General features: G+C 41.7%; 1 protein-coding gene across 1 annotated transcript; it reads left to right on the forward strand.

Annotated features, from left to right (window-relative positions):
* Positions 1 to 2,256: 2,256 nt before the first annotated feature.
* LOC146716459 (protein NLRC3-like) lies at positions 2,257 to 26,450 on the forward strand (the record flags this gene model as incomplete). The annotated part of the gene is made up of 11 exons (XM_085441433.1): positions 2,257 to 4,044; positions 20,023 to 20,201; positions 21,236 to 21,276; positions 21,453 to 21,521; positions 21,626 to 21,705; positions 23,877 to 23,932; positions 24,065 to 24,279; positions 24,482 to 24,738; positions 25,177 to 25,296; positions 25,394 to 25,535; positions 25,679 to 26,450. Coding segments are annotated over 11 exons (3,312 nt in total), but the record flags the coding sequence as incomplete, so codon positions are not given.
* Positions 26,451 to 26,775: the final 325 nt, after the last annotated feature.

Raw genomic sequence — 26,775 nt, forward strand, 5'->3', positions numbered from 1 at the left:
TCCTCCTAAAGTGTTATTCAGAAAAATGACAAAAACAGTTTTAAAAATAAGGATTAAAATATTAAAAACTATGTTTTTGAGTTTCCTGATGTAGCACAAAAATATATGAACATAACTGTATATAGGACAGATATTTCACGGTTCTTTTAGGCAGCACCAAAAAACAAAAAGACTATTTTAAGCTGTCTGAGGTAGTGAGTCAACATGTCACACTGGGTCAAAGGTCAGGGAGTAAAAGTGTGTTTTAAAGGAGGTTTAAAAGCAGCGAGTGAAGGAGCCTGTCGAGGTAAATCGTTCCATAACTGATCAAATTCAGTTGGTGGACCTCTGTGTGAAATCAAGCATCTGGTTCGCAGAGAGGATAACCCTCACATGGGCTGTACAACATTATATAGGGAGACATTGTATTTTTATTTTATTTTTTATTCCTATTTATTCTATTTATCCCCTTTGTATATTTTATTTATATTTGTCTCTGTATTTATATATATATATGTGTGTGTGTGTGTGTGTGTGTGTGTGTGTGTGTGTGTGTGTGTGTGTGTGTGTATATATATATATATTATATATAACAATTCTGTAACTGTAACTTCGGTCGTTGCTGTGCTTTTTGGAAGTCGAATTTCCCAGAGGAACCCACCCGAGGGATTAATAAAGTTCTATCTTATCTTATCTTATCTTATCTTATCTTATCTTAAAAACAGAGATTATCGTAGCCATCGCTCTCTCGCATGGACGTGGCAGTCTTGCTGTCTGCTGCGAATCCTCCCCGTACCTCCGTGACCTCGTCTGGTATCTGCTCCCTCCTCTGTAAGAGACAGTAAAGGAAAACACGTCTCTGCCTAGTCTTGAAAATCTAATCTTATCATCCATTGTTCTTCTAGGGCCTCTTCTTCTTGTGGCCTCAGCTAACTGCTAATATTTAAATGGCTAACATTAACATGTGTGCCAGCCAGGTTCACATTTATGATGAACTATGATTAATTAACTGATGTTGAAACTGGAGCTTTACTGACCTCTGAAATTCCTCCTAAAGTGTTATTCAGTGTTGTGACAGTCAGCTGCTTCAGCTGCTGCTGGGATGGGCTGTGGCAAAGAGAACAGAGAAAATCCAAATCAGAGTTTTTCTCTGAATTAAAAGCAAGGAAACAACAATATATTCTACATGGTGAAACTGATGGTTTCTGGTGTTTGGGTCTGTTTTTCTGTATTTATGCAGATAAAGTGTAAACTCAGATGAATTATAGCATCAAATGTTAAAGGAAAATATCAGGATGAGTGTCTGTGAGCTGAGAAGGACGTGAAGCGAGCAGTTTATCCCAGAGCTGAAGCTGCTCTGTGTGCAGAGATGAGCTCAGATTCCTGCTGTGATTGATCAACAGTCACAGAAATGTAGACTTGTAGTTATTACTGCAGTATGGTCACAGCAGATACTGATAAACATGTATTATGAGGATGATGATCAAGTTTCTCACTCTCTCCTTTAAATCTCAGTTTTTTCTTCTTCACAGTTTATCTGTTAATTTATTAATGAATAACACTGAAAGAGTTTCTGTTATATTTCCCCTTGAACATCAGCTTATTAGGGCGGCATTAGGAAATAGCCCCCCTCCAAAGAATGAATAAATGAATGATGATAATAATAAAATGATTCAAAAGCAGAGCTCAGAGTGGTAGAATGGTCAAACATGGATCCACGGGTGGTTCAACTGCATTTGGTGACGTGACCAAAGCAAATCTTTCAAATAATCCCACCATCAACGGGATGTTGTCTCCTTTACTACGGTTACTTTACTTGGTCACCGTGTGAATTTCTTTGAAATGAACCAAATTCTTTTATTTGTTGGTTGTTGCATATTTAACCTCTACAGTCAGGAAAGGAGGAGATGAGGCCTCAACAATGTTGGGTTGTAGCTGTGGTTCAGGTTAGAGTGAGTGTCCATGGAATAAATGTAAGTCCGTGAACTGGAAACATGACTGTGTTCAAACTTTGTTTCCTTTTTATAATGAGTCTAATCAAAGGTGCACAGAAGTATCTCCACTGTGACTTTTCTGTGTCACCATCAGAGCTTCTGAACAGTGTGGAGAAAGATCCAGGACCACAGCTGGACTGCAGACAGCCAGTCAGAGCAGCTGTGTACAAAGTAAGACTGAACATCTGTCTGCTGATGGACTCATTTCTGAAAACTGGACTTCTTGTGTTGTTCAGACATTGAAGAGTTTTCTTTCTCTTTAGTCTCATTGTTTTTCTTTCTTTCAGCAGATGTTGGTCTGCAGGAGGTTTTAGATGAACATAAGATCAGTCTGAGGAGGAGATGTGAACGTGTGACTGAAGGAAGTGATGAAACAGGAAGTAGAACCCTCCTCAACAGGATCTACACTGAGCTCTACATCACAGAGGGACAGAGTGAAGAGGTTCATACCCAACATGAGGTGAGGCAGCTGGAGACAGCTTCCAAGATGGACGCCCTCCATGACGCTCCAATCAGGTGCCAGGACATCTTTAAAGCCTTACCTGACCAACAGAGACCCATCAGAGTGGTTCTGACCAACGGCGTGGCTGGTGTTGGAAAAACCTTCTCAGTGCAGAAGTTCACTCTGGACTGGGCAGAGGGCTTGGAGAACCAACATGTCAGTGTGGTGGTTCTGCTTTCATTCAGGGAGCTGAACCTGATCAGAGATGAGCAGTACAGTCTTCTGGAGCTGCTCCATGTTTTCCATCCAACATTACAGAAGGTCACAGCAGAGAAGCTGGCTGTCTCTCAGCTTTTGTTCATCTTTGACGGCCTGGATGAAAGCAGACTTTCATTGGATTTCACCAACAGGAAGCTGCTGTCTGATGTCACACAGAAGTCATCAGTCAGCCAGCTGCTGACAAACCTCATCCAGGGGAATCTGCTTCCCTCGGCTCTCGTCTGGATAACTTCCCGACCTGCAGCAGCCAATCAGATCCCTCCTACATGTGTTGACAGGCTAACAGAAGTAAGAGGCTTCACTGACGCCCAGAAGGAGGAGTACTTCAGGAGGAGATTCAGTGATGAAGAGCTGTCCAGCAGAATCATCTCCCACATGAAGACATCCAGGAGCCTCCACATCATGTGTAGTATCCCAGTCTTCTGCTGGATCACTGCTACAGTTCTGGAGCACATGTTGACTACAGAGCAGAGAGGAGGGCTGCCCAAGACCCTGACTGACATGTACTCACACTTCCTGCTGGTTCAGACAAAGAGGAAGAAGAACAAGTACCATGAGGGACGTGAGACGAGTCCACAGGAGCTGACGAAGGCTGATAGGAAAGTTCTTCTGAAGCTGGGGAGGCTGGCGTTTGAACATCTGGAGAAAGGAAACATCATGTTCTACCAAGAAGACCTGGAGCAGTGTGGTCTGGATGTGACAGAGGCCTCGGTGTACTCAGGAGTTTGTACAGAGATCTTCAAAAGAGAGTGTGTGATCTTCCAGAAACCAGTCTACTGCTTTGTTCATCTGAGCATTCAGGAGTTTCTGGCTGCTGTCTACATGTTCCACTGTCACACCAACAGGAAGACAGAGGTGCTGAAGAACTTTTTGGGAAAAGACTACAACGACTACTCTCTGGATGATTTCCTTAAACGAGCCATGTATAAATCCCTCCAGAGTAAAAATGGCCACCTGGACCTGTTTGTTCGCTTCCTTCATGGCCTCTGTCTGGAGTCCAACCAGAGACTCTTAGTAGGTCTGCTGGGTCAGACAGAGATCAGTCCAGGAACCATCCAGAGAGTCATCAACAACCTGAAGGAGATGAACAGTGATAAAATCTCTCCTGACAGAAGCATCAACATCTTCCACTGTCTGATGGAGATGAACGACCTCTCATTATTTCAGGAGATCCAAGAGTTTCTGAAGTCAGAGAACAGATCAAAGAAGAAACTCTCTGAGATCCAGTGCTCAGCTCTGGCCTTCATGCTGCAGATGTCAGAGGAGGTTCTGGATGAGTTGGACCTGCAGAAGTACAACGCATCAGTGCAGGGACAACAGAGACTGATTCCAGCTGTGAGGAACTGCAGAAAGGCTGGGTGAGTCCAGATGTGATCATTAACATCATTGATCAGTGTAGGTTAGTAGTTTAATGTTGAAAATAAAATCAGATTGTAACCACAAAGTGTTTGTGTCCGTACGCTGCAACCTTCCACACCATTCCTTTATTGTACAGACTCAGCAGCAGCTCCATGGATCCCAAATCCAAGAGTGGAGAACAGATTTGAAGTGTGTCACATCCATGCAGTCACAGCTGTTTCCACCATGTTTCCACTGATATTAATCCTGTTCAATGACACGTTTCATATCAGTGAATATGTTCTTTAGGACGTCCACTGACATGTTTAAGTGTCCTGCTGGAAATCACTCAAATCATCCATGAAATCCATGAAAAATCCTTTTAGTGTTTCTAACTTCACCCTCTGTCCTCTCTCTCTCTCCATCCTCCTCACTGCTTCTTTCACTGATAATCACACAAACATCGTATTCAGCTACAAAATAACACAATAACATCATCTGATGATCATTATTATAAGAGCAGGATCCATATTTGATATCAGAGTAACACACTGCTTGGTTATGTGCAGTCATCATCAGTGACTGTGGGTCAAACAGAAGCTCTCTGATTGGTTGCTGACCTTGGTCACCTGTCCACTCTCACCTGTTTGTGTTTGCTCTCTCTTTGCTGTCTCCATCCTCTCTCTCCTTTCTCTCCCTCTCTGTCTTTGTACGTCACTCAGGTCCAATGGAAACAGTGACATTTACAAACCAATCAAAGACAAACTGATCCATGTCAGGTTATAACAATATTCAAAGTGAATACAGGCTGCTGCTGGACACAGACAGGTAACATCATTTTGACTTGCTGTCACCTGGATCTGGACTCATAAACACTGAAGCCCTGAACAGGAATACAAATCATTTTCTGCCAACTAGCGACACACCAGCAGATAATGGCTCAGAAAGCTCAAATGAGCCAATCATTTCTGTGTTTAGTTCCCCTGAAATCAGATCTGATATCAGCAGCTCTGAGTTCATTCATCATTATTGTCCAGTGATGAGATTTCTGCTCCATTTGGTAACAGTCAGCAGGTTTTTCCTGCGTGTGGACGTGAACAGTCGTACCTGACAGCAGGTAGCAAACAGAGATCATCTTTCCAGCTGGAACTCTTCACTGAGCTGAACTCATTCAAAATGTTCTGGAGTCAAAACAGGAAACAGTCCAAATGTGTGTCTTCACTCTGACTCTGGATCAGATCTCAGTGACAGACTGTGGACATTATGGAAGCCTAAATGTGACACCATCTTCCTCCTTCATCTGCAGATTAAAGCCAAACAAAGATTCTCATTAAAAGTCTGCAGGTCTGAGAGAGACTCAATCGTTGTGTCATGTCAAACACAGTAAGAGGAGCTGAAGCACAGATGTGAAGAGCAGATTCATCAGATTATGACCTCACTCTGTTTTGTCTTCATATACATTCAGTCTGTGTTTATAATGCAGATTTTCTGCTTTTATAATAACACATTTTATATTTTCTATCATCACAGACTGACTCACTGTCGACTCTCAGAGTCTCACTGTGAAGTTGTGGCCTCAGCTCTGAAGTCCAGCCCCTCCCATCTGACAGAGCTGGACATGAGTAACAACCTCAACCTGCAGGATTCAGCAGTGAAGCTTCTGTGTGCTGGACTGGAGAGTCCAAACTGTCGACTGGAGACTCTGAGGTGAGTTCACTGACTGCGGCTGTTGTTGTTTTTCTATATTTCAGGTCTTTGATGTTTGAAACTTTCTTTAGTCCCTAAATGTTCAGGATGTGTCTGAAGACAAATGTGAAGAAGTTTGAGTGCTTTCAGAAATGTTGTCTTTCCAAACGACTGAACAACAGTTTTTCCTTTTGGCTCCAAACAGAAGTGACAGACTTGAGCAGGGTTCATTTAAAGGCTGACAGAAGTGGAGTGGTGACGGGGAGATGTTTGACAGGACAGTGTTTCAGCCTCCACAGGTTCATGTTGTGCTCCATCAGTCAGTGAAGATGAAGTCAGTGCTGATGAGGCTGTAGAGTGTGTGAGGGATGTGAATGAGGATGATGAAGATCTGATGATAGCAGATAAAAACAGGCTGCAGAGACTTTGAGCCATACAGGGCACACAGTGTGTGTACAGAACAGCTGAAATCATTATGGAGGCCTCACTGGGATATGGAAGCATCACAGTACAGCTTCAGTGAAGCATTAAAGTCTCTGATATGAGATGAGAAATGAAGCAGCCAGAGCTTTTTCATGAGTGGAAACCCACTGTGACTGTGAGCTGCTGCTACAGCCTCCAGATTAGCCAGCAGCTCATCCTGCTCAACATGGACCTGTGGTCAGAGTGTGTGCTGGATAATCCGGCCCAGGATGAGGCCAAACTGACATGGGATGAAATGTCTGTCACATAATTGAGCTTAGTGTAGTTTCATTTCTGCACAATTTAAAAACAACCAAAACTTTGTTCTGTCTTTTCTATGTTATACTGTAGACTTTCTTTGATACTGTGTCCAAAAGGAGCAGCTTTTACTTTGAAGGGGAGGCGTCTCTGTTTCCTCTTCAGGTTGGATGATGGAAGCAAATTAGTAGCTGTGTCCCAAAACGTCGGCTGCATCCTCCAGAGGCTGCATTTGAAGGCCGATTACGTCACAGCCAGGCGATGAAGGCTGTCCGTATTTGTCGACTCCTTCAAATGTGCCCGACAAATGCGTCCTTCATTTCCCCGAATTTGAAGGATTCGTCGGGTGTGTCCTTCGTGGCCCACCATATCCCAGAATTCATAGCGCGGCCCAGCCAAATTTCAGCTGCCAACAATGGCGGCTGCTACTAAGTTTTCAAATTACTCTTATTAATCTTTCTGGGTCACAAAATAAACTTTTAACATATTTTCAGGCGAGAAAGTAGCTGTGTAAACTTCAAATATCTGCTTGGTTTATCAAGACATCGCATATTTGCAAAAGTGTGCCGACGTTTTCGGAGACGTCTGTTCCCCACCCGCTCGCTAGCAAGCCGGGGGGTTCAATGGTCACTCCATCCGGCGAGAGCAGCGGACGCCCGGCTTCATCGTTTTCAGACCCCGCTCTTTCGCTACTCAGGTGAAACACGATATATAAGTCACTCGGATAACTTAAAAATGTAATTGTTTGCCTTTTTTCTGTGTTTTATTTGTTCCGGAGTAAATCGGTTTGGCTGAGATCAAAGTTCCTCCGGGATTTTCACACAGCTGAATAAACGTTAAACAGGAAACTGATTAAACAGAAGTGTGAGACGGTCGAGAATTTACGCCAGTGTCCTGTTATATTTTAGATAGCAAGGAGCAGACGGCCGAGTTTATTAAACTCCACCGACACAGCGGTGACGCAAATCTGAAGGCTAGACCGTCCCATTTCACAGCCTCGCACTTCCAGCCTTTTCAGTCTTTGAAGGACCCGGCCCACGTAGACCGCGAATACCGGGTCCTCCGAAGGATGCAGCCGACGTTTTGGGACACAGCTAGTGTGCGATGTTCTTTCAGTGTTGCACTTTGTAGACGCTCCCTGAGCACTGGTCTCACAGCCAGCTGCACATAGAGACCAGTGTTGTTAGTCCAGGTCAGAAGATGACTTGTTGGAATGAAAATGAGCTTGTAGTTTGTCTGCTTTAATAATGTGACTGGAAAAAGGTGTTGGACTTCAAATATGTCCATTTCTTTCACACTTCACCTTTAAAAGTGAAGCCTTGTGGTTCCTGGAACGGAAAAACACGACTTTTTCAAGTCTTTGTCCTGTTTTTATGAGAAATGTACGACTTTAATGTGAAACATTCAGAGTTTTTTCTCTTGTTGTGTTTGTTTGAAGCTGCTTCCTGTTGGCTTCCTGTTGGTTTGCCTGCAATAATGCCAAATCATAAGCTACTCAGTCGACATGATGTGGTTCTGCAGCATCACACATTAGCATGTTTTATCTCATTATCTATGACCTCAGCACATTGAAAATAACACTAAAAGCCTTTCAAGAGTGATATGAATTAATTTAGAACTCACCGGAAAGAAAATGCCGTGAGCAAACCAACAAAAAGCTGGGGATTGCAGAGAACTCGATATCCCCTCGTCTCACCGCTGCAATCCAAGCCTGACGTCTTTGTTTAGTAATATCGGATACATGGGATCCCTCACGTTGCCTCCAGGATGGAAAACGATGAAAAGAGAGCCCGTTATCCAGCTTCTTGCCTTCACGATCGTGTGATCTAACGTTGCAACCGACAACACAACACGTACGATCCATAGCTGAAATGGTATCCTTTGGCTGGCCTACTGTCATGGCGGAAGGGGGCATGGCCCATCTCCCGTGACATCACGCTCCAAAGCCCTATAGGTGGGAAAATGTACCATGTCGACCAATCAAAAATGATATGGAAACATGACATTTGGTTGTTTAGCAAAAGGGGGAAGTTTTAGGAGTGACCGGCAAGAGAGAGCGAGTGAGCGAAAGAGAGAGAGAGTTTTGATACGTGAGAGATTTGTGACGTTTACCGTGTTTGGTCTCAAGTTAGTTTGTTGTCTTGTGTATTTAGTGTGTAGCTGTTGTTTTGTTTTGTGTGTCAGTTCTACTAGTGATCGTCACAGTTGCTGCCTTAAAGCCAACAAAGGCAGATTGCAGTGTAAACGCTGAGTGACACACCTGCTGTCAGACCTGCAGGTTTATCCCTGTGCTGTTCTCATATGTGTTAGAGTGACACAAACTATTGTTTGACACCTGATTGTTCTGTAAATAGTTTGAAATGATTATATGAAAAACGTCTGAGCCTTGGCTGCATTTTTTGGTAAATAGTACCATATAACTTTGTTGTTTGCAAAACGTGTGCGTATTTTTAAAAATGTACAATCTCTATTTGCATTTCAAGTTATGAAGATGATTCGTTAAACATGTGTGTGGTTTTTACAGTCAAAATATCACTTTCTACTTGTATTTTAAATTTTGTCTGAATTTAGATAAATTGTGCTGATACAGTTGGTCAAAATGAGAAAATAACAGATTGGCAAGATAAACTGTTTTTAAAGGTAAAATATAGAGGCCACATCAAAAGTAGTCAAGAAGGGTTAAAGGCTAAAAGCAAAGTTGTCACCAAGTACTGTTTATATTTGTGTGTATTGCTGCAGCTTTTTTGAGTATTAATTTGGTGCCTTTGTGTGAAATAATGGTATTGTGAGTGATCCATATAGTCACAAAGAATAGCCACTTGTTTCTGTGCTACCAAAGTTCCCCGGCTTTCATTCAAAATGTGTTTATCGTCAGCACCTGCACATTAAACTACTTAAACATTATAAATGTCTTCAAGCTCACACTGAGGCCTGTGGGGTACTATCAGCCACTGAGACAGTACACACATTTATATGTGTTTGTATATGAATATTTCATACTTTAAGACTGCCTGTTTATTTAAGGGAGATGAACAAAATACATTGGAATTGTACAAAATAATATCATGGATGATAAATTAAATAGATTTTAAGTAGATGCTTGTGCATTCTTAAAGTCTTATATGTTGAACTGAACTATGTGATCTGTTCAAAGCCTTAATCTTAATTTGAAGTGAAATGTGCATTTTGAGTTTATACACTATGTATATAAGGCGACCGTTTCCTTTTGCAGTATTTTTGTGTGGTGTACTTTTCTATGTCTTAACAAAAGGGGAACAAAGGTGTTTAAGTTCACCTAGGATGATGTGTTTTAATTTTCACATGGTCTTGCTTGAATTTGACCCTGACAAAGGCGTATGAACTCTGTCAGCTGTTTGGAGTTTCCATTTTCTAAACTTCTACATTCTGAACCTTCTTCAGCTCTGAACAGATGATGAAACACTGAATGATTTCAAGCTCACACTTTGTCTAATAAACTTACATCTTTCATTCTTTATACAGATTGAGGGGCTGTGGTTTGTCAGAGATCAGCTGTGATTATCTGGCAGCAGCACTGAAGTCCAACCCCTCCCATCTGAGACAGCTGCACCTGAGCTCCAACAACAAGCTGCAGGATTCAGGAGTGAAGCATCTGTGTGGTTTCCTGGAGAGTCCAGGATGTGGACTTGAAACTCTGAGGTCAGTCAGCATGTTTTAGTTGTGCTGAGATGAATATGATGTGAAAGTTGTGCTGACACTAAACTGCAGACATCAGGCTGATATTATACTGATCCACACTGAGGATCTTCATGGTAAAGTCTGTTTTCTTCTTCTCTGGTTTAGTCCATTGACTGCAGCAGAACAATGTTCACATTTCAAACAGTGAGACTCAACGTATGGCCCGCGGCCCACACGCGGCCTGCCCACCTTCCCTGATTCAGAGAGAGGGGACCCTGATTAACTGTGTAGTGCTCTTCCTCACAGTTCTAAGTATCAGACACAACAATGAATAATCCACAGCTGACTGTCTTTAGCAGGTCAAAGGTCACGGCACACAGCAGGCAGTGGGAAATATTATAATTCTGATCATTTATCAGCACATATCCATATGTATAAAAACAAAGCTGACACTGTGAGACTTGATCAGAGGTGTGATCATCACAGCAGAGGCCTTTGTGTCAAAGTCACTGAGGATCAAACAGAAACACATGAAGCAGATTTTCCTGTTCTGGCTTTTTATAGCAGATAACCTTCAAAATATTCTGCAGTCCATCAAAAACTGAAGCAAACCATGAATCAACATGTGAACATGAGCTGATGCTGCTGAAGTGAAGCAAAGTTACAGAGGTTTGATTACAGACACAGCTGAGAGTTTGTAATCTGTCATCATTTTAAAAGGTTTACATTTCTTCAGTATATCCACATTTGCAGCTGGTACCTCAACCTCCACTTGTCCAACACAACTGCTGTCCACTGCCTCCATGACATTGTGATTTTGCTGTTGGTCTTCTGTCAGATCTTCATCAATCACTTCTGCACGGGGCACACCTTCAGACTCTGCAGCTGCATAACGAAAGCCTGTAAGATAAAATTAGACATAAGGTAAATGTACACCAATATTCCAATGACAGGTGTGTGATTCATCTGGAAGTTATGTGCGGATTAGTGTACAGTGATAGCAATTTAGTATGTTTTTAGAGGGGGGGGGGTTGTTTACCTCCGATGGGTGCTCTTTTTCGCTTCCGTTGCGTACGCCTTGAGTGCCGGTCCGAGTCTGATACAGGTATGTCGTCATGCCCCATGTGCAGTGTTGGTGCCCAGTCTGGATTTGTTACATCCATTTCATATGCTGGTTTGCCTGCAATAATGCCAAATCATAAGCTACTCAGTCGACATGATGTGGTTCTGCAGCATCACACATTAGCATGTTTTATCTCATTATCTATGACCTCAGCACATTGAAAATAACACTAAAAGCCTTTCAAGAGTGATATGAATTAATTTAGAACTCACCGGAAAGAAAATGCCGTGAGCAAACCAACAAAAAGCTGGGGATTGCAGAGAACTCGATATCCGCTCGTCTCACCGCTGCAATCCAAGCCTGACGTCTTTGTTTAGTAATATCGGATACATGGGATCCCTCACGTTGCCTCCAGGATGGAAAACGATGAAAAGAGAGCCCGTTATCCAGCTTCTTGCCTTCACGATCGTGTGATCTAACGTTGCAACCGACAACACAACACGTACGATCCATAGCTGAAATGGTATCCTTTGGCTGGCCTACTGTCATGGCGGAAGGGGGCGTGGCCCATCTCCCGTGACATCACGCTCCAAAGCCCTATAGGTGGGAAAATGTACCATGTCGACCAATCAAAAATGATATGGAAACATGACATTTGGTTGTTTAGCAAAAGGGGGAAGTTTTAGGAGTGACCGGCAAGAGAGAGCGAGTGAGCGAAAGAGAGAGAGAGTTTTGATACGTGAGAGATTTGTGACGTTTACCGTGTTTGGTCTCAAGTTAGTTTGTTGTCTTGTGTATTTAGTGTGTAGCTGTTGTTTTGTTTTGTGTGTCAGTTCTACTAGTGATCGTCACAGTTGCTGCCTTAAAGCCAACAAAGGCAGATTGCAGTGTAAACGCTGAGTGACACACCTGCTGTCAGACCTGCAGGTTTATCCCTGTGCTGTTCTCATATGTGTTAGAGTGACACAAACTATTGTTTGACACCTGATTGTTCTGTAAATAGTTTGAAATGATTATATGAAAAACGTCTGAGCCTTGGCTGCATTTTTTGGTAAATAGTACCATATAACTTTGTTGTTTGCAAAACGTGTGCGTATTTTTAAAAGTGTACAATCTCTATTTGCATTTCAAGTTATGAAGATGATTCGTTAAACATGTGTGTGGTTTTTACAGTCAAAATATCACTTTCTACTTGTATTTTAAATTTTGTCTGAATTTAGATAAATTGTGCTGATACAGTTGGTCAAAATGAGAAAATAACAGATTGGCAAAATAAACTGTTTTTAAAGGTAAAATATAGAGGCCACATCAAAAGTAGTCAAGAAGGGTTAAAGGCTAAAAGCAAAGTTGTCACCAAGTACTGTTTATATTTGTGTGTATTGCTGCAGCTTTTTTGAGTATTAATTTGGTGCCTTTGTGTGAAATAATGGTATTGTGAGTGATCCATATAGTCACAAAGAATAGCCACTTGTTTCTGTGCTACCAAAGTTCCCCGGCTTTCATTCAAAATGTGTTTATCGTCAGCACCTGCACATTAAACTACTTAAACATTATAAATGTCTTCAAGCTCACACTGAGGCCTGTGGGGTACTATCAGCCACTGAGACAGTACACACATTTATATGTGTTTGTATATGAATATTTCATACTTTAAGACTGCCTGTTTATTTAAGGGAGATGAACAAAATACATTGGAATTGTACAAAATAATATCATGGATGATAAATTAAATAGATTTTAAGTAGATGCTTGTGCATTCTTAAAGTCTTATATGTTGAACTGAACTATGTGATCTGTTCAAAGCCTTAATCTTAATTTGAAGTGAAATGTGCATTTTGAGTTTATACAGTATGTATATAAGGCGACCGTTTCCTTTTGCAGTATTTTTGTGTGGTGTACTTTTCTATGTCTTAACAAAAGGGGAACAAAGGTGTTTAAGTTCACCTAGGATGATGTGTTTTAATTTTCACATGGTCTTGCTTGAATTTGACCCTGACAAAGGCGTATGAACTCTGTCAGCTGTTTGGAGTTTCCATTTTCTAAACTTCTACATTCTGAACCTTCTTCAGCTCTGAACAGATGATGAAACACTGAATGATTTCAAGCTCACACTTTGTCTAATAAACTTACATCTTTCATTCTTTATACAGATTGAGGTACTGTGGTTTGTCAGAGATCAGCTGTGATTATCTGGCAGCAGCACTGAAGTCCAACCCCTCCCATCTGAGACAGCTGGACCTGAGCATCAACTACAACCTGCAGGATTCAGGAGTGAAGCATCTGTGTGGTTTCCTGGAGAGTCCAGGATGTGGACTTGAAACTCTGGGGTCAGTCAGCATGTTTTAGTTGTGCTGAGATAAATATGATGTGAAAGTTGTGCTGACACTAAACTGCAGACATCAGGCTGATATTATACTGATCCACACTGAGGATCTTCATGGTAAAGTCTGTTTTCTTCTTCTCTGGTTTAGTCCATTGACTGCAGCAGAACAATGTTCACATTTCAAACAGTGAGACTCAACGTATGGCCCGCGGCCCACACGCGGCCTGCCCACCTTTCCTGATTCAGAGAGAGGGGACCCTGATTAACTGTGTAGTGTTCTTCCTCACAGTTCTAAGTATCAGACACAACAATGAATAATCCACAGCTGACTGTCTTTAGCAGGTCAAAGGTCACGGCACACAGCAGGCAGTGGGAAATATTATAACTCTGATCATTTATCAGCACATATCCATATGTATAAAAACAAAGCTGACACTGTGAGACTTGATCAGAGGTGTGATCATCACAGCAGAGGCCTTTGTGTCAAAGTCACTGAGGATCAAACAGAAACACATGAAGCAGATTTTCCTGTTCTGGCTTTTTATAGCAGATAACCTTCAAAATATTCTGCAGTCCATCAAAAACTGAAGCAAACCATGAATCAACATGTGAACATGAGCTGATGCTGCTGAAGTGAAGCAAAGTTACAGAGGTTTGATTACAGACACAGCTGAGAGTTTGTAATCTGTCATCATTTTAAAAGGTTTACATTTCTTCAGTATATCCACATTTGCAGCTGCTACCTCAACCTCCACTTGTCCAACACAACTGCTGTCCACTGCCTCCATGACATTGTGATTTTGCTGTTGGTCTTCTGTCAGATCTTCATCAATCACTTCTGCACGGGGCAAACCTTCAGACTCTGCAGCTGCATAACGAAAGCCTGTAAGATAAAATTAGACATAAGGTAAATGTACACCAATATTCCAATGACAGGTGTGTGATTCATCTGGAAGTTATGTGCGGATTAGTGTACAGTGATAGCAATTTAGTATGTTTTTAGAGGGGGGGGGGGTTGTTTACCTCCGATGGGTGCTCTTTTTCGCTTCCGTTGCGTACGCCTTGAGTGCCGGTCCGAGTCTGATACAGGTATGTCGTCATGCCCCATGTGCAGTGTTGGTGCCCAGTCTGGATTTGTTACATCCATTTCATATGCTGGTTTGCCTGCAATAATGCCAAATCATAAGCTACTCAGTCGACATGATGTGGTTCTGCAGCATCACACATTAGCATGTTTTATCTCATTATCTATGACCTCAGCACGTTGAAAATAACACTAAAAGCCTTTCAAGAGTGATATGAATTAATTTAGAACTCACCGGAAAGAAAATGCCGTGAGCAAACCAACAAAAAGCTGGGGATTGCAGAGAACTCGATATCCGCTCGTCTCACCGCTGCAATCCAAGCCTGACGTCTTTGTTTAGTAATATCGGATACATGGGATCTCTCACGTTGCCTCCAGGATGGAAAACGATGAAAAGAGAGCCCGTTATCCAGCTTCTTGCCTTCACGATCGTGTGATCTAACGTTGCAACCGACAACACAACACGTACGATCCATAGCTGAAATGGTATCCTTTGGCTGGCCTACTGTCATGGCGGAAGGGGGCGTGGCCCATCTCCCGTGACATCACGCTCCAAAGCCCTATAGGTGGGAAAATGTACCATGTCGACCAATCAAAAATGATATGGAAACATGACATTTGGTTGTTTAGCAAAAGGGGGAAGTTTTAGGAGTGACCGGCAAGAGAGAGCGAGTGAGCGAAAGAGAGAGAGAGTTTTGATACGTGAGAGATTTGTGACGTTTACCGTGTTTGGTCTCAAGTTAGTTTGTTGTCTTGTGTATTTAGTGTGTAGCTGTTGTTTTGTTTTGTGTGTCAGTTCTACTAGTGATCGTCACAGTTGCTGCCTTAAAGCCAACAAAGGCAGATTGCAGTGTAAACGCTGAGTGACACACCTGCTGTCAGACCTGCAGGTTTATCCCTGTGCTGTTCTCATATGTGTTAGAGTGACACAAACTATTGTTTGACACCTGATTGTTCTGTAAATAGTTTGAAATGATTATATGAAAAAACGTCTGAGCCTTGGCTGCATTTTTTGGTAAATAGTACCATATAACTTTGTTGTTTGCAAAACGTGTGCGTATTTTTAAAAATGTACAATCTCTATTTGCATTTCAAGTTATGAAGATGATTCGTTAAACATGTGTGTGGTTTTTACAGTCAAAATATCACTTTCTACTTGTATTTTAAATTTTGTCTGAATTTAGATAAATTGTGCTGATACAGTTGGTCAAAATGAGAAAATAACAGATAAACTGTTTTTAAAGGTAAAATATAGAGGCCACATCAAAAGTAGTCAAGAAGGGTTAAAGGCTAAAAGCAAAGTTGTCACCAAGTACTGTTTATATTTGTGTGTATTGCTGCAGCTTTTTTGAGTATTAATTTGGTGCCTTTGTGTGAAATAATGGTATTGTGAGTGATCCATATAGTCACAAAGAATAGCCACTTGTTTCTGTGCTACCAAAGTTCCCCGGCTTTCATTCAAAATGTGTTTATCGTCAGCACCTGCACATTAAACTACTTAAACATTATAAATGTCTTCAAGCTCACACTGAGGCCTGTGGGGTACTATCAGCCACTGAGACAGTACACACATTTATATGTGTTTGTATATGAATATTTCATACTTTAAGGCTGCCTGTTTATTTAAGGGAGATGAACAAAATACATTGGAATTGTACAAAATAATATCATGGATGATAAATTAAATAGATTTTAAGTAGATGCTTGTGCATTCTTAAAGTCTTATATGTTGAACTGAACTATGTGATCTGTTCAAAGCCTTAATCTTAATTTGAAGTGAAATGTGCATTTTGAGTTTATACAGTATGTATATAAGGCGACCGTTTCCTTTTGCAGTATTTTTGTGTGGTGTACTTTTCTATGTCTTAACAAAAGGGGAACAAAGGTGTTTAAGTTCACCTAGGATGATGTGTTTTAATTTTCACATGGTCTTGCTTGAATTTGACCCTGACAAAGGCGTATGAACTCTGTCAGCTGTTTGGAGTTTCCATTTTCTAAACTTCTACATTCTGAACCTTCTTCAGCTCTGAACAGATGATGAAACACTGAATGATTTCAAGCTCACACTTTGTCTAATAAACTTACATCTTTCATTCTTTATACAGATTGGAGAGCTGTGGTTTGTCAGAGATCAGCTGTGATTATCTGGCAGCAGCACTGAAGTCCAACCCCTCCCATCTGAGAGAGCTGGACCTGAGCTGGAACAAGCTGCGGGATTCAGGAGTGAAGCATCTGTGTGGTTTCCTGGAGAGTCCAGGATGTGGACTTGAAACTCTGAGGTCAGTCAGCATGTTTTAGTTGTGCTGAGATGAATATGATGTGAAAGTTGTGCTGACACTAAACTGCAGACATCAGGCTGATATTATACTGATCCACACTGAGGATCTTCATGGTAAAGTCTGTTTTCTTCTTCTCTGGTTTAGTCCATTGACTGCAGCAGAACAATGTTCACATTTCAAACAGTGAGACTCAACGTATGGCCCGTGGCCCACACGCGGCCTGCCCACCTTTCCTGATTCAGAGAGAGGGGACCCTGATTAACTGTGTAGTGTTCTTCCTCACAGTTCTAAGTATCAGACACAACAATGAATAATCCACAGCTGACTGTCTTTAGCAGGTCAAAGGTCACGGCACACAGCAGGCAGTGGGAAATATTATAATTCTGATCATTTATCAGCACATATCCATATGTATAAAAACAAAGCTGACACTGTGAGACTTGATCAGAGGTGTGATCATCACAGCAGAGGCCTTTGTGTCAAAGTCACTGAGGATCAAACAGAAACACATGAAGCAGATTTTCCTGTTCTGGCTTTTTATAGCAGATAACCTTCAAAATATTCTGCAGTCCATCAAAAACTGAAGCAAACCATGAATCAACATGTGAACATGAGCTGATGCTGCTGAAGTGAAGCAAAGTTACAGAGGTTTGATTACAGACACAGCTGAGAGTTTGTAATCTGTCATCATTTTAAAAGGTTTACATTTCTTCAGTATATCCACATTTGCAGCTGGTACCTCAACCTCCACTTGTCCAACACAACTGCTGTCCACTGCCTCCATGACATTGTGATTTTGCTGTTGGTCTTCTGTCAGATCTTCATCAATCACTTCTGCACGGGGCACACCTTCAGACTCTGCAGCTGCATAACGAAAGCCTGTAAGATAAAATTAGACATAAGGTAAATGTACACCAATATTCCAATGACAGGTGTGTGATTCATCTGGAAGTTATGTGCGGATTAGTGTACAGTGATAGCAATTTAGTATGTTTTTAGAGGGGGGGGGGTTGTTTACCTCCGATGGGTGCTCTTTTTCGCTTCCGTTGCGTACGCCTTGAGTGCCGGTCCGAGTCTGATACAGGTATGTCGTCATGCCCCATGTGCAGTGTTGGTTCCCAGTCTGGATTTGTTACATCCATTTCATATGCTGGTTTGCCTGCAATAATGCCAAATCATAAGCTACTCAGTCGACATGACGTGGTTCTGCAGCATCACACATTAGCATGTTTTATCTCATTATCTATGACCTCAGCACGTTGAAAATCACACTAAAAGCCTTTCAAGAGTGATATGAATTAATTTAGAACTCACCGGAAAGAAAATGCCGTGAGCAAACCAACAAAAAGCTGGGGATTGCAGAGAACTCGATATCCGCTCGTCTCACCGCTGCAATCCAAGCCTGACGTCTTTGTTTAGTAATATCGGATACATGGGATCCCTCACGTTGCCTCCAGGATGGAAAACGATGAAAAGAGAGCCCGTTATCCAGCTTCTTGCCTTCACGATCGTGTGATCTAACGTTGCAACCGACAACACAACACGTACGATCCATAGCTGAAATGGTATCCTTTGGCTGGCCTACTGTCATGGCGGAAGGGGGCATGGCCCATCTCCCGTGACATCACGCTCCAAAGCCCTATAGGTGGGAAAATGTACCATGTCGACCAATCAAAAATGATATGGAAACATGACATTTGGTTGTTTAGCAAAAGGGGGAAGTTTTAGGAGTGACCGGCAAGAGAGAGCGAGTGAGCGAAAGAGAGAGAGAGTTTTGATACGTGAGAGATTTGTGACGTTTACCGTGTTTGGTCTCAAGTTAGTTTGTTGTCTTGTGTATTTAGTGTGTAGCTGTTGTTTTGTTTTGTGTGTCAGTTCTACTAGTGATCGTCACAGTTGCTGCCTTAAAGCCAACAAAGGCAGATTGCAGTGTAAACGCTGAGTGACACACCTGCTGTCAGACCTGCAGGTTTATCCCTGTGCTGTTCTCATATGTGTTAGAGTGACACAAACTATTGTTTGACACCTGATTGTTCTGTAAATAGTTTGAAATGATTATATGAAAAACGTCTGAGCCTTGGCTGCATTTTTTGGTAAATAGTACCATATAACTTTGTTGTTTGCAAAACGTGTGCGTATTTTTAAAAATGTACAATCTCTATTTGCATTTCAAGTTATGAAGATGATTCGTTAAACATGTGTGTGGTTTTTACAGTCAAAATATCACTTTCTACGTGTATTTTAAATTTTGTCTGAATTTAGATAAATTGTGCTGATACAGTTGGTCAAAATGAGAAAATAACAGATAAACTGTTTTTAAAGGTAAAATATAGAGGCCACATCAAAAGTAGTCAAGAAGGGTTAAAGGCTAAAAGCAAAGTTGTCACCAAGTACTGTTTATATTTGTGTGTATTGCTGCAGCTTTTTTGAGTATTAATTTGGTGCCTTTGTGTGAAATAATGGTATTGTGAGTGATCCATATAGTCACAAAGAATAGCCACTTGTTTCTGTGCTACCAAAGTTCCCCGGCTTTCATTCAAAATGTGTTTATCGTCAGCACCTGCACATTAAACTACTTAAACATTATAAATGTCTTCAAGCTCACACTGAGGCCTGTGGGGTACTATCAGCCACTGAGACAGTACACACATTTATATGTGTTTGTATATGAATATTTCATACTTTAAGACTGCCTGTTTATTTAAGGGAGATGAACAAAATACATTGGAATTGTACAAAATAATATCATGGATGATAAATTAAATAGATTTTAAGTAGATGCTTGTGCATTCTTAAAGTCTTATATGTTGAACTGAACTATGTGATCTGTTCAAAGCCTTAATCTTAATTTGAAGTGAAATGTGCATTTTGAGTTTATACACTATGTATATAAGGCGACCGTTTCCTTTTGCAGTATTTTTGTGTGGTGTACTTTTCTATGTCTTAACAAAAGGGGAACAAAGGTGTTTAAGTTCACCTAGGATGATGTGTTTTAATTTTCACATGGTCTTGCTTGAATTTGACCCTGACAAAGGCGTATGAACTCTGTCAGCTGTTTGGAGTTTCCATTTTCTAAACTTCTACATTCTGAACCTTCTTCAGCTCTGAACAGATGATGAAACACTGAATGATTTCAAGCTCACACTTTGTCTAATAAACTTACATCTTTCATTCTTTATACAGATTGATGGGCTGTGGTTTGTCAGAGATCAGCTGTGATTATCTGGCAGCAGCACTGAAGTCCAACCCCTCCCATCTGAGAGAGCTGGACCTGAGCTTCAACAACAAGCTGCAGGATTCAGGAGTGAAGCAGCTGTCTGATCTTCAGAGTCCAGACTACAGACTGGAGACTCTGGTGTAAGTAGAGTGATGGAGTGAGTGGGTGGTGCTGTCAGCAGTATTGTACTAAACACAGTCAGTATGAAACAAAGATCCAGTGTTTCCTGTAAAGCTGCAGCTTCTCAGTGAAGCTGTGAGAGGAGAATGGTGACAGGCTTCAGGATTGGACACAAACACTTCCTGTTTCTGACCTTTATGGTCACCATAGTAACGGCTGACACGCTCTGATCAAACACTGTCAACAGCCAATCAGCTCTCTGAACAAAGCAGCACGCAGACCAATGACTGCATTCATTTCCAAGTTTAAAGCAGTGAAGAACACAGTCTGTAGGTGAGGAAGAATTTAGTGAGAGCAGATGTTTGGATGGAATTCCTCCAGTCAATCCACACTGAGGATTGTTATGGATTCAAATATTGGGGATGGAGACAAGATGAAAAACCAAAAGAACAACACTGGTCCGGTCGGGTTCAGTCAAACAATGATTTTAATGATCACACGCGCAGGAGATAAACACCGTACGCAGACAGCCTCAGATCTCAAAAATGGTGGAGCATTGCTCAAACTCTTATAGCCTCTCGTAGCCCCCACCTAATCATAAAAGCCTAAACATTCACACTCTCTCTCACACGGCGCCTAAGCTACGACCTTGGCTCCCTGTTTATCTGCTCCTGCTGAGATGGGGCAGGAAACTCCAGCATGTTCTGTTCTCTTCTAATCAGACAAATAAGATGATGACTTTCTGCAAACAGTATTTTCTTATAACTTAGCAGTATAATGCATCATAAAACAACATCATTCATTCACAATAAAGCAGCAGTCTAATGTAATGCAAATCAATCTAACAAATGCAATAGTTATCAGCTTCTTCTAATTCAGGAGAATAATGCAAACTAAAACTACATAATAATTCACAATCTTTAATTAGGGGTATAACATGGCATAAAATAATATTATAACCCAACAGGATCTTCATGGTAAAGTCTGTTTTCTTCTTCTCTGGCTAGGCTTAGTACCCCATTAATCAGTTGTGTTTTAACATTGCTCTCTGCAGGGTTGATGACAAGACTTTTAAATTTTCCATAGACAAAACCAGTGAGTACTGAGACTCTGTGTCACATTCATCACTATTTCATCAACAGCATATCACATGAAAGCTCGTTTGTGCTTATTTCATTCTGCAAAAATCTATAAATTATGGAGGTTTTTAAGGATGTGTTTTTAGGTACTGGTTTTGGTCAAAATATTTTAATACTTTAAAATCTTTTTAGTGAGTGAGAAGGCTGCAGCTGAAGAAGATGGTGGGTCCTTAAGGAAGAAAGAGAAATCCCTCACAGACAGTTTGTATTTGATCAGAAAACCACTAAAAAACTAATATGATTGTAAACAGCACCAGTTAGAGTTCCAGGAAATCCTGACATATTCGATGTTTGTCTCTCATCAGGTGACTCTGAGGTCAGACTGAATCCAGACTCATTAGACACAGAGCTTGATTTGTCTAAGGATGACATAAAGCACATTAAGGTGAGAGAAAAGCATGTGGATCTGATTGTCTTGTGACACAAAAAAGAGGCCTTCAGCACAGAAATTGTGTCAGGTGTGTTAAAGCACAGGGCAGACAACCAGTCAGGTAGAGCTGGGCGATATGAGATTTTTTCATATCACGATATGTTTTTTTCATTTCAGGCGATAACGATATCTATCACGATATAAGCCAAATAACTATATTTGTAAGATTTAAATGTGCCGTTGCTCACAAGTAAAATGTGAAATAATCAGCAGCTTGTTTTTATTTAAATATTTATTTCCCATAATAAGTTCAACAGGGTAGATGTACTTAAGGAACATGAGACTTTTTCAGATAAATAAAGGCAAATATTGCAAACTACACAAAAGGCAGCCGCTAAAGCGTTTAAGTTTCAAAATAGAACAAACGAAACAGACTAAATTGTCAATTCTATTTAGAAACAAAATATGAATTCTAAAAATAAATCTTAGTTTGTTTTACAGAAGAACAGACAAAACTGACTAACTTTTGTCAATATCAAATAAACTGAGAACTAAAAGGAAATTCTCAATCTCTCCTTGTTGTATAGCTGAGCTTTTCAAACAGTTTTAACAGTTACTTTAGTCTGACAAAAGCCGAATGACGAATTAGCGCTTCCAGTCAGAGACTGAGGCTACGTCCACACGTACACGGGTATTTTTGAAAACGGAGATTTTCCGTTTTCGTTTTAAAAAATAATCCCGTCCACACATAAAGGCAGAAATGAAGGAAAACGCTATGAACATGCCAAAGCAGCAGGTGGCGCTAGATTCCTAACCGTGCAGAAATGTTGGCCAATCAGAAGTCTAGAAGCCTCGGTGGGAAAAAGTAAACAAAGCTGGGGCATAGAAGCAGAACCAAGTCGTATGTGTGGACGAACAGTAACTGTGTGTATATGTAAGCATTTAAACACTGCAGACAGTAGAATTAACAGTAACAGTATTGTAGAAATTCATTTCACCGAAACAATAACGTGGCGCACAGTGTGACGCATGCTCCAGTTTATTGTATTTCCAGACTTGCTTTCGGCACAATTTACAGTGCACGCTACTCTGTTTTTTGTCAGACCTGAAATAGCCGAAATACCTTCACACTACGGAACTTCTATGGCTCTTCCGTTTGACAGTCTCTCCGGCGTTGGAACCATCATCTGTTTTCTCTTCGGTCACGCTCGGTTGATTTTTCTAGTCGGCACACTCATTTCCTCCATTACGCGCTGGCTCCATTACCCGCTGGCTGCTTCCCAAACAAACACACGTGTGGCTTGGCACTTGTGCTGTACGTAACAAGTCACGCGACGTGACGCTGCGGCTGTGATTGGTTCGGCTCTGCGCTACTTAATTTGGATTGGCTGACCTTTTTTTTTTTTTTTTTTTTAAAGAGGACAAGAGATGCGAGGTCTATCGCGATAGCTTAATTTCTCTATCGAGTAAAAGTTATATCGCGATACATATCGTTATCGTTCTATCGCCCAGCTCTACAGTCAGGTTTAAGATTCTGTGTCATTGTCAGTATGTTACTCGCAGTTTTGAAAGTGTGTACAGATAACACCTGATGTGTACTCTGTGTGCCTAGGGGCACACGCCACTAGCTGTGTGGTCCAGCTATGTTTCTACCCTCACCTATGGCCACGAGCTGTGGGTAGTGACTGAAAGAACGAGGTTGCGAATACAAGCGGTGGAAATGAGCTTCCTCCGAAGGGTGGCTGGCCTCTCCCTTAGAGATAGGGTGAGAAGTTCGGCCATCCGGGAGGGGCTCAGAGTAGAGCCGCTGCTCCTCCACATCGAAAGGAGCCAGCTGAGGTGGTTTGGGCGTCTGACAAGGATGCCCCCTGGGTGCATCCTGGGTGAGGTGTTTGGGCATGTCCCACCGGGAGGAGGCCCCGGGGCAGACCCAGGACACGCTGGAGAGATTATATCTCTCGGCTGGCCTGGGAATGCCTTAGTGTTCCCCCGGATAAGCTGGAGGAGGTGGCTGGGGAGAGGGAGGTCTGGGCTTCTCTGCTTAGGCTGCTGCCCCTGCAGCCCCGGATAAAGCGGAAGAAGATGGATGGATGATGGATGGATGGGTGTACTCTGTATAGTTTGTTCACTGTTTACTTGTTTATTGCTGCTTTAAACAGCTGATGTATTTCCTCTCTGAATTCCAGCCTCCATCAAGCTTCACCCCTCAAGTACAAACTGAATCCACACACATCTCCTACAGGTGCTTCTAATTTCACATTAGGTTGATAACATGTATGTAATGATGTGACAAGACGCGTGATACAGCTGGAGGTGATCAGACCTCAGCTCATACAGGCTGGTTGGAGTGCTTCAGCCCTTCTGTGTCCTACAGGTTCAGGTGTCCTGGTCCAGGTGTGTTCCAGTGTACTCTGACCAGACTAGTGTTTGTTATGGCTCAGGAGGCGGAGCTGTTGTACAGGACTGTCCAATGGGATGAGAGCCTCCTTCAATCAGCTGGAAAAACAGCTGCAGGGCCGCTGTTTAACATCAGATGCTCTGAGGATGCAGTCTGGGAGCTCCACCTGCCACACTGTGAAACAAAGGAGGGTGAGCACTGTGCTGTGAAACATCTGTGTTACTGTGTGGTGCTCAGCTAATATGAACTGTTCTTTATCATACAAATAACCACAATGCAGTTTATTTATAACAAAAAAGGATGGAGGTGAACTTGTTTGCAGGAGATGTAATCCTCAGATAAGGTGAGAAGTAAATCTGAACTCTCAGAATGAAAAGCTCTTTCCTTTCACAGCGCTGTGTGTTGATGGCCTGCTGTCTGTTGCCCACATCTCTGATGATGGGATGAGCATCTTGGAGCCGCTGGAGATCACTGCCACCCATGTGGTTGTGAAGGTTCCTCACCTCTCTGGGTGGGGCATCATCCGGTCTTTTAAGCGGCTCCTGAACATAACAGTAAATGGCCAAGTTCTGCTTTTCTTCCGACCTTCAGAGACAGAACCTGCACAAATCAACGTGTTTCTACTCCAGGAAAATATCCCATTGTCAGAGGTAAATAGTTTCATCATCTTCACTCTGTAGTCCTCTCAGAATCCAAATGATTCTCAGCAGCTTTCTGATAATAAACTAAAGTTATGTACAGGTGTACTGGTCACTCCTCTCTGATTACCTGAGACAAAGAGTCAGGCTCCATTTAACTTTTCTTACCCACATTGTTGACCAATCACTGCTCTTCTTTATTCACTCCCAGTAATGACCCTAAGCTGTGAACATTTGATGTTTGTGACCCATAATGTCAGATCTGACACTTCACTGATAAAAATAAAATCATGGAGCTTTTTTTTCTCTGCAAAGCTATTCTATCTCAAGAATGATTGTTTTTGATTCATACTGACACATGATATTCTACACCTGATATGTTTAAATGAGCTCTACAGGTGAATAGACTTATTAACGTTACCAGCATAATAAACTGTCCTGTCACTGCAGGTGTCTGCCCAACAACACGATGATGCTAAATACATCCAGACCCCTGCTGACTGTCTTTTCAGCTTCGGTCAAAGGTACAGTGTCCACTGTGAACCTGAGAGCAGGATAATACAGCCGAAGGTGAGTCAGCAGTTAGAAACTATATGCTGCTGAAATGAAATGAAAGTCCTGGATAACCCACTCGTCATGAAAATGGCACCTTTCTGTTGTTGTTTAGCAAACACGGTTTCGCTCAAAGTCTGGCCCAAATTACCATCCAACATTTCAAGTTTTCCTGAGTACAAATTCAGGGTTTGTGACTCTGATAGTCAAAGACCAAGAGGGGAAGGAAATTTGGAAATCATCTGTTTGCCTGCCAGGTAAGATTCCTGCCAAATACCAGCAGAAATTACCCTACAAACTTTTTATTTTATATTTTATAAAACTTCAACTGAAATCATACTTCTCTTTTCATCCTCAGTTCAGAGTGCTGTTAAATGTCTATCTTTCTTTGTTCCTTCAGCACCAAGAACAGAAACCTTAATGAGAAATGTCCCAGATGAGTCCGGAGTCCCAGCAGACAAGAGGCTGTTCACAGTTCGCTCACAGTTTATTGACAGAGTGTCTGAACCTGTTTTAAACAAACTTCTGGATAAACTCCTGGAGAAGCATATTATCAATGATCGGGAGATGGGATCAGTCAAATCACAGAAGAGCAAAACAGATAAAGCAGAAGAGGTTATTGACACAGTGCGACGAAAAGGAAGTATAGCCTCCTCAGTTCTGATCGCTGCTCTCCGTGAGGCGGATCTATGCCTTTTCACAGAGCTGAACTTAAGACAGATTTCTAATAAATCTCAAAGACCACTGACAGTGTCATTATTGTGATCTTCATGTGTGTGTTGGAAACTGGACTTTAGTTCTTATTAAAACCTGGACTCTGACTAGAAGCTGAGCAGGACATTGGATGGACTGAAGCAGAGTCTGGGACCTCGGTAAGTCTCTGGGCTGCTCATTATTAGTGCACAAACCAGGAAATATGTGAAGCTCCAACCTGTAGATGCTGAACCACATCTACAGGTTGAAGAGCAACACCTCAAGTTATCTGTGACCGGCGTCTGTTTCCAACAATATAACTGAAGCTGTTTTTACCTTTAATGCTGGAATAACATGTTGAATCACATGATCAGTGTTTACAATCTCATTACTGAGGTTCTCGTCTGTGCTAGCTTCTGCTCTGAGCAGCATTTTGTGTTTCTGCCTGTATAAATAAAGTTTTGCTGTTTGCTTTCTTATGCTGGAGTTTGAATTCGTGTTTTTAAACAGTTTGAGCTTCCTGTTCGTGTAACCCGTTCATGTGTTACACCCGTCATTGCGTTGTGTTCTGGCGTGAAAGTAAGAGGCAGGAGACAGCACTTGGGTCTTTGGCTCTTTACTGCACATCTGCAACACAGAAATAAGTGTCTGATCTGTGTGTGTCACGCGACTGCCAGTACACCTCTCCTCCGGCCATGCTGAAAGGAGCTGTGCCTGCAGCTGCATTAACACCACAATAATATAATAAATCTAATACAACAAATTGTTTTAAAACATTAACTTAAGCTCTCAAAAACAAAAAGC

Source organism: Copadichromis virginalis, linkage group LG3 (genome assembly GCF_057382275.1).
Source record: "Copadichromis virginalis isolate Kocher_CV1m ecotype Utaka linkage group LG3, C_Virginalis_male_GT1.1, whole genome shotgun sequence".
Lineage (NCBI taxonomy): Eukaryota > Metazoa > Chordata > Actinopteri > Cichliformes > Cichlidae > Copadichromis > Copadichromis virginalis.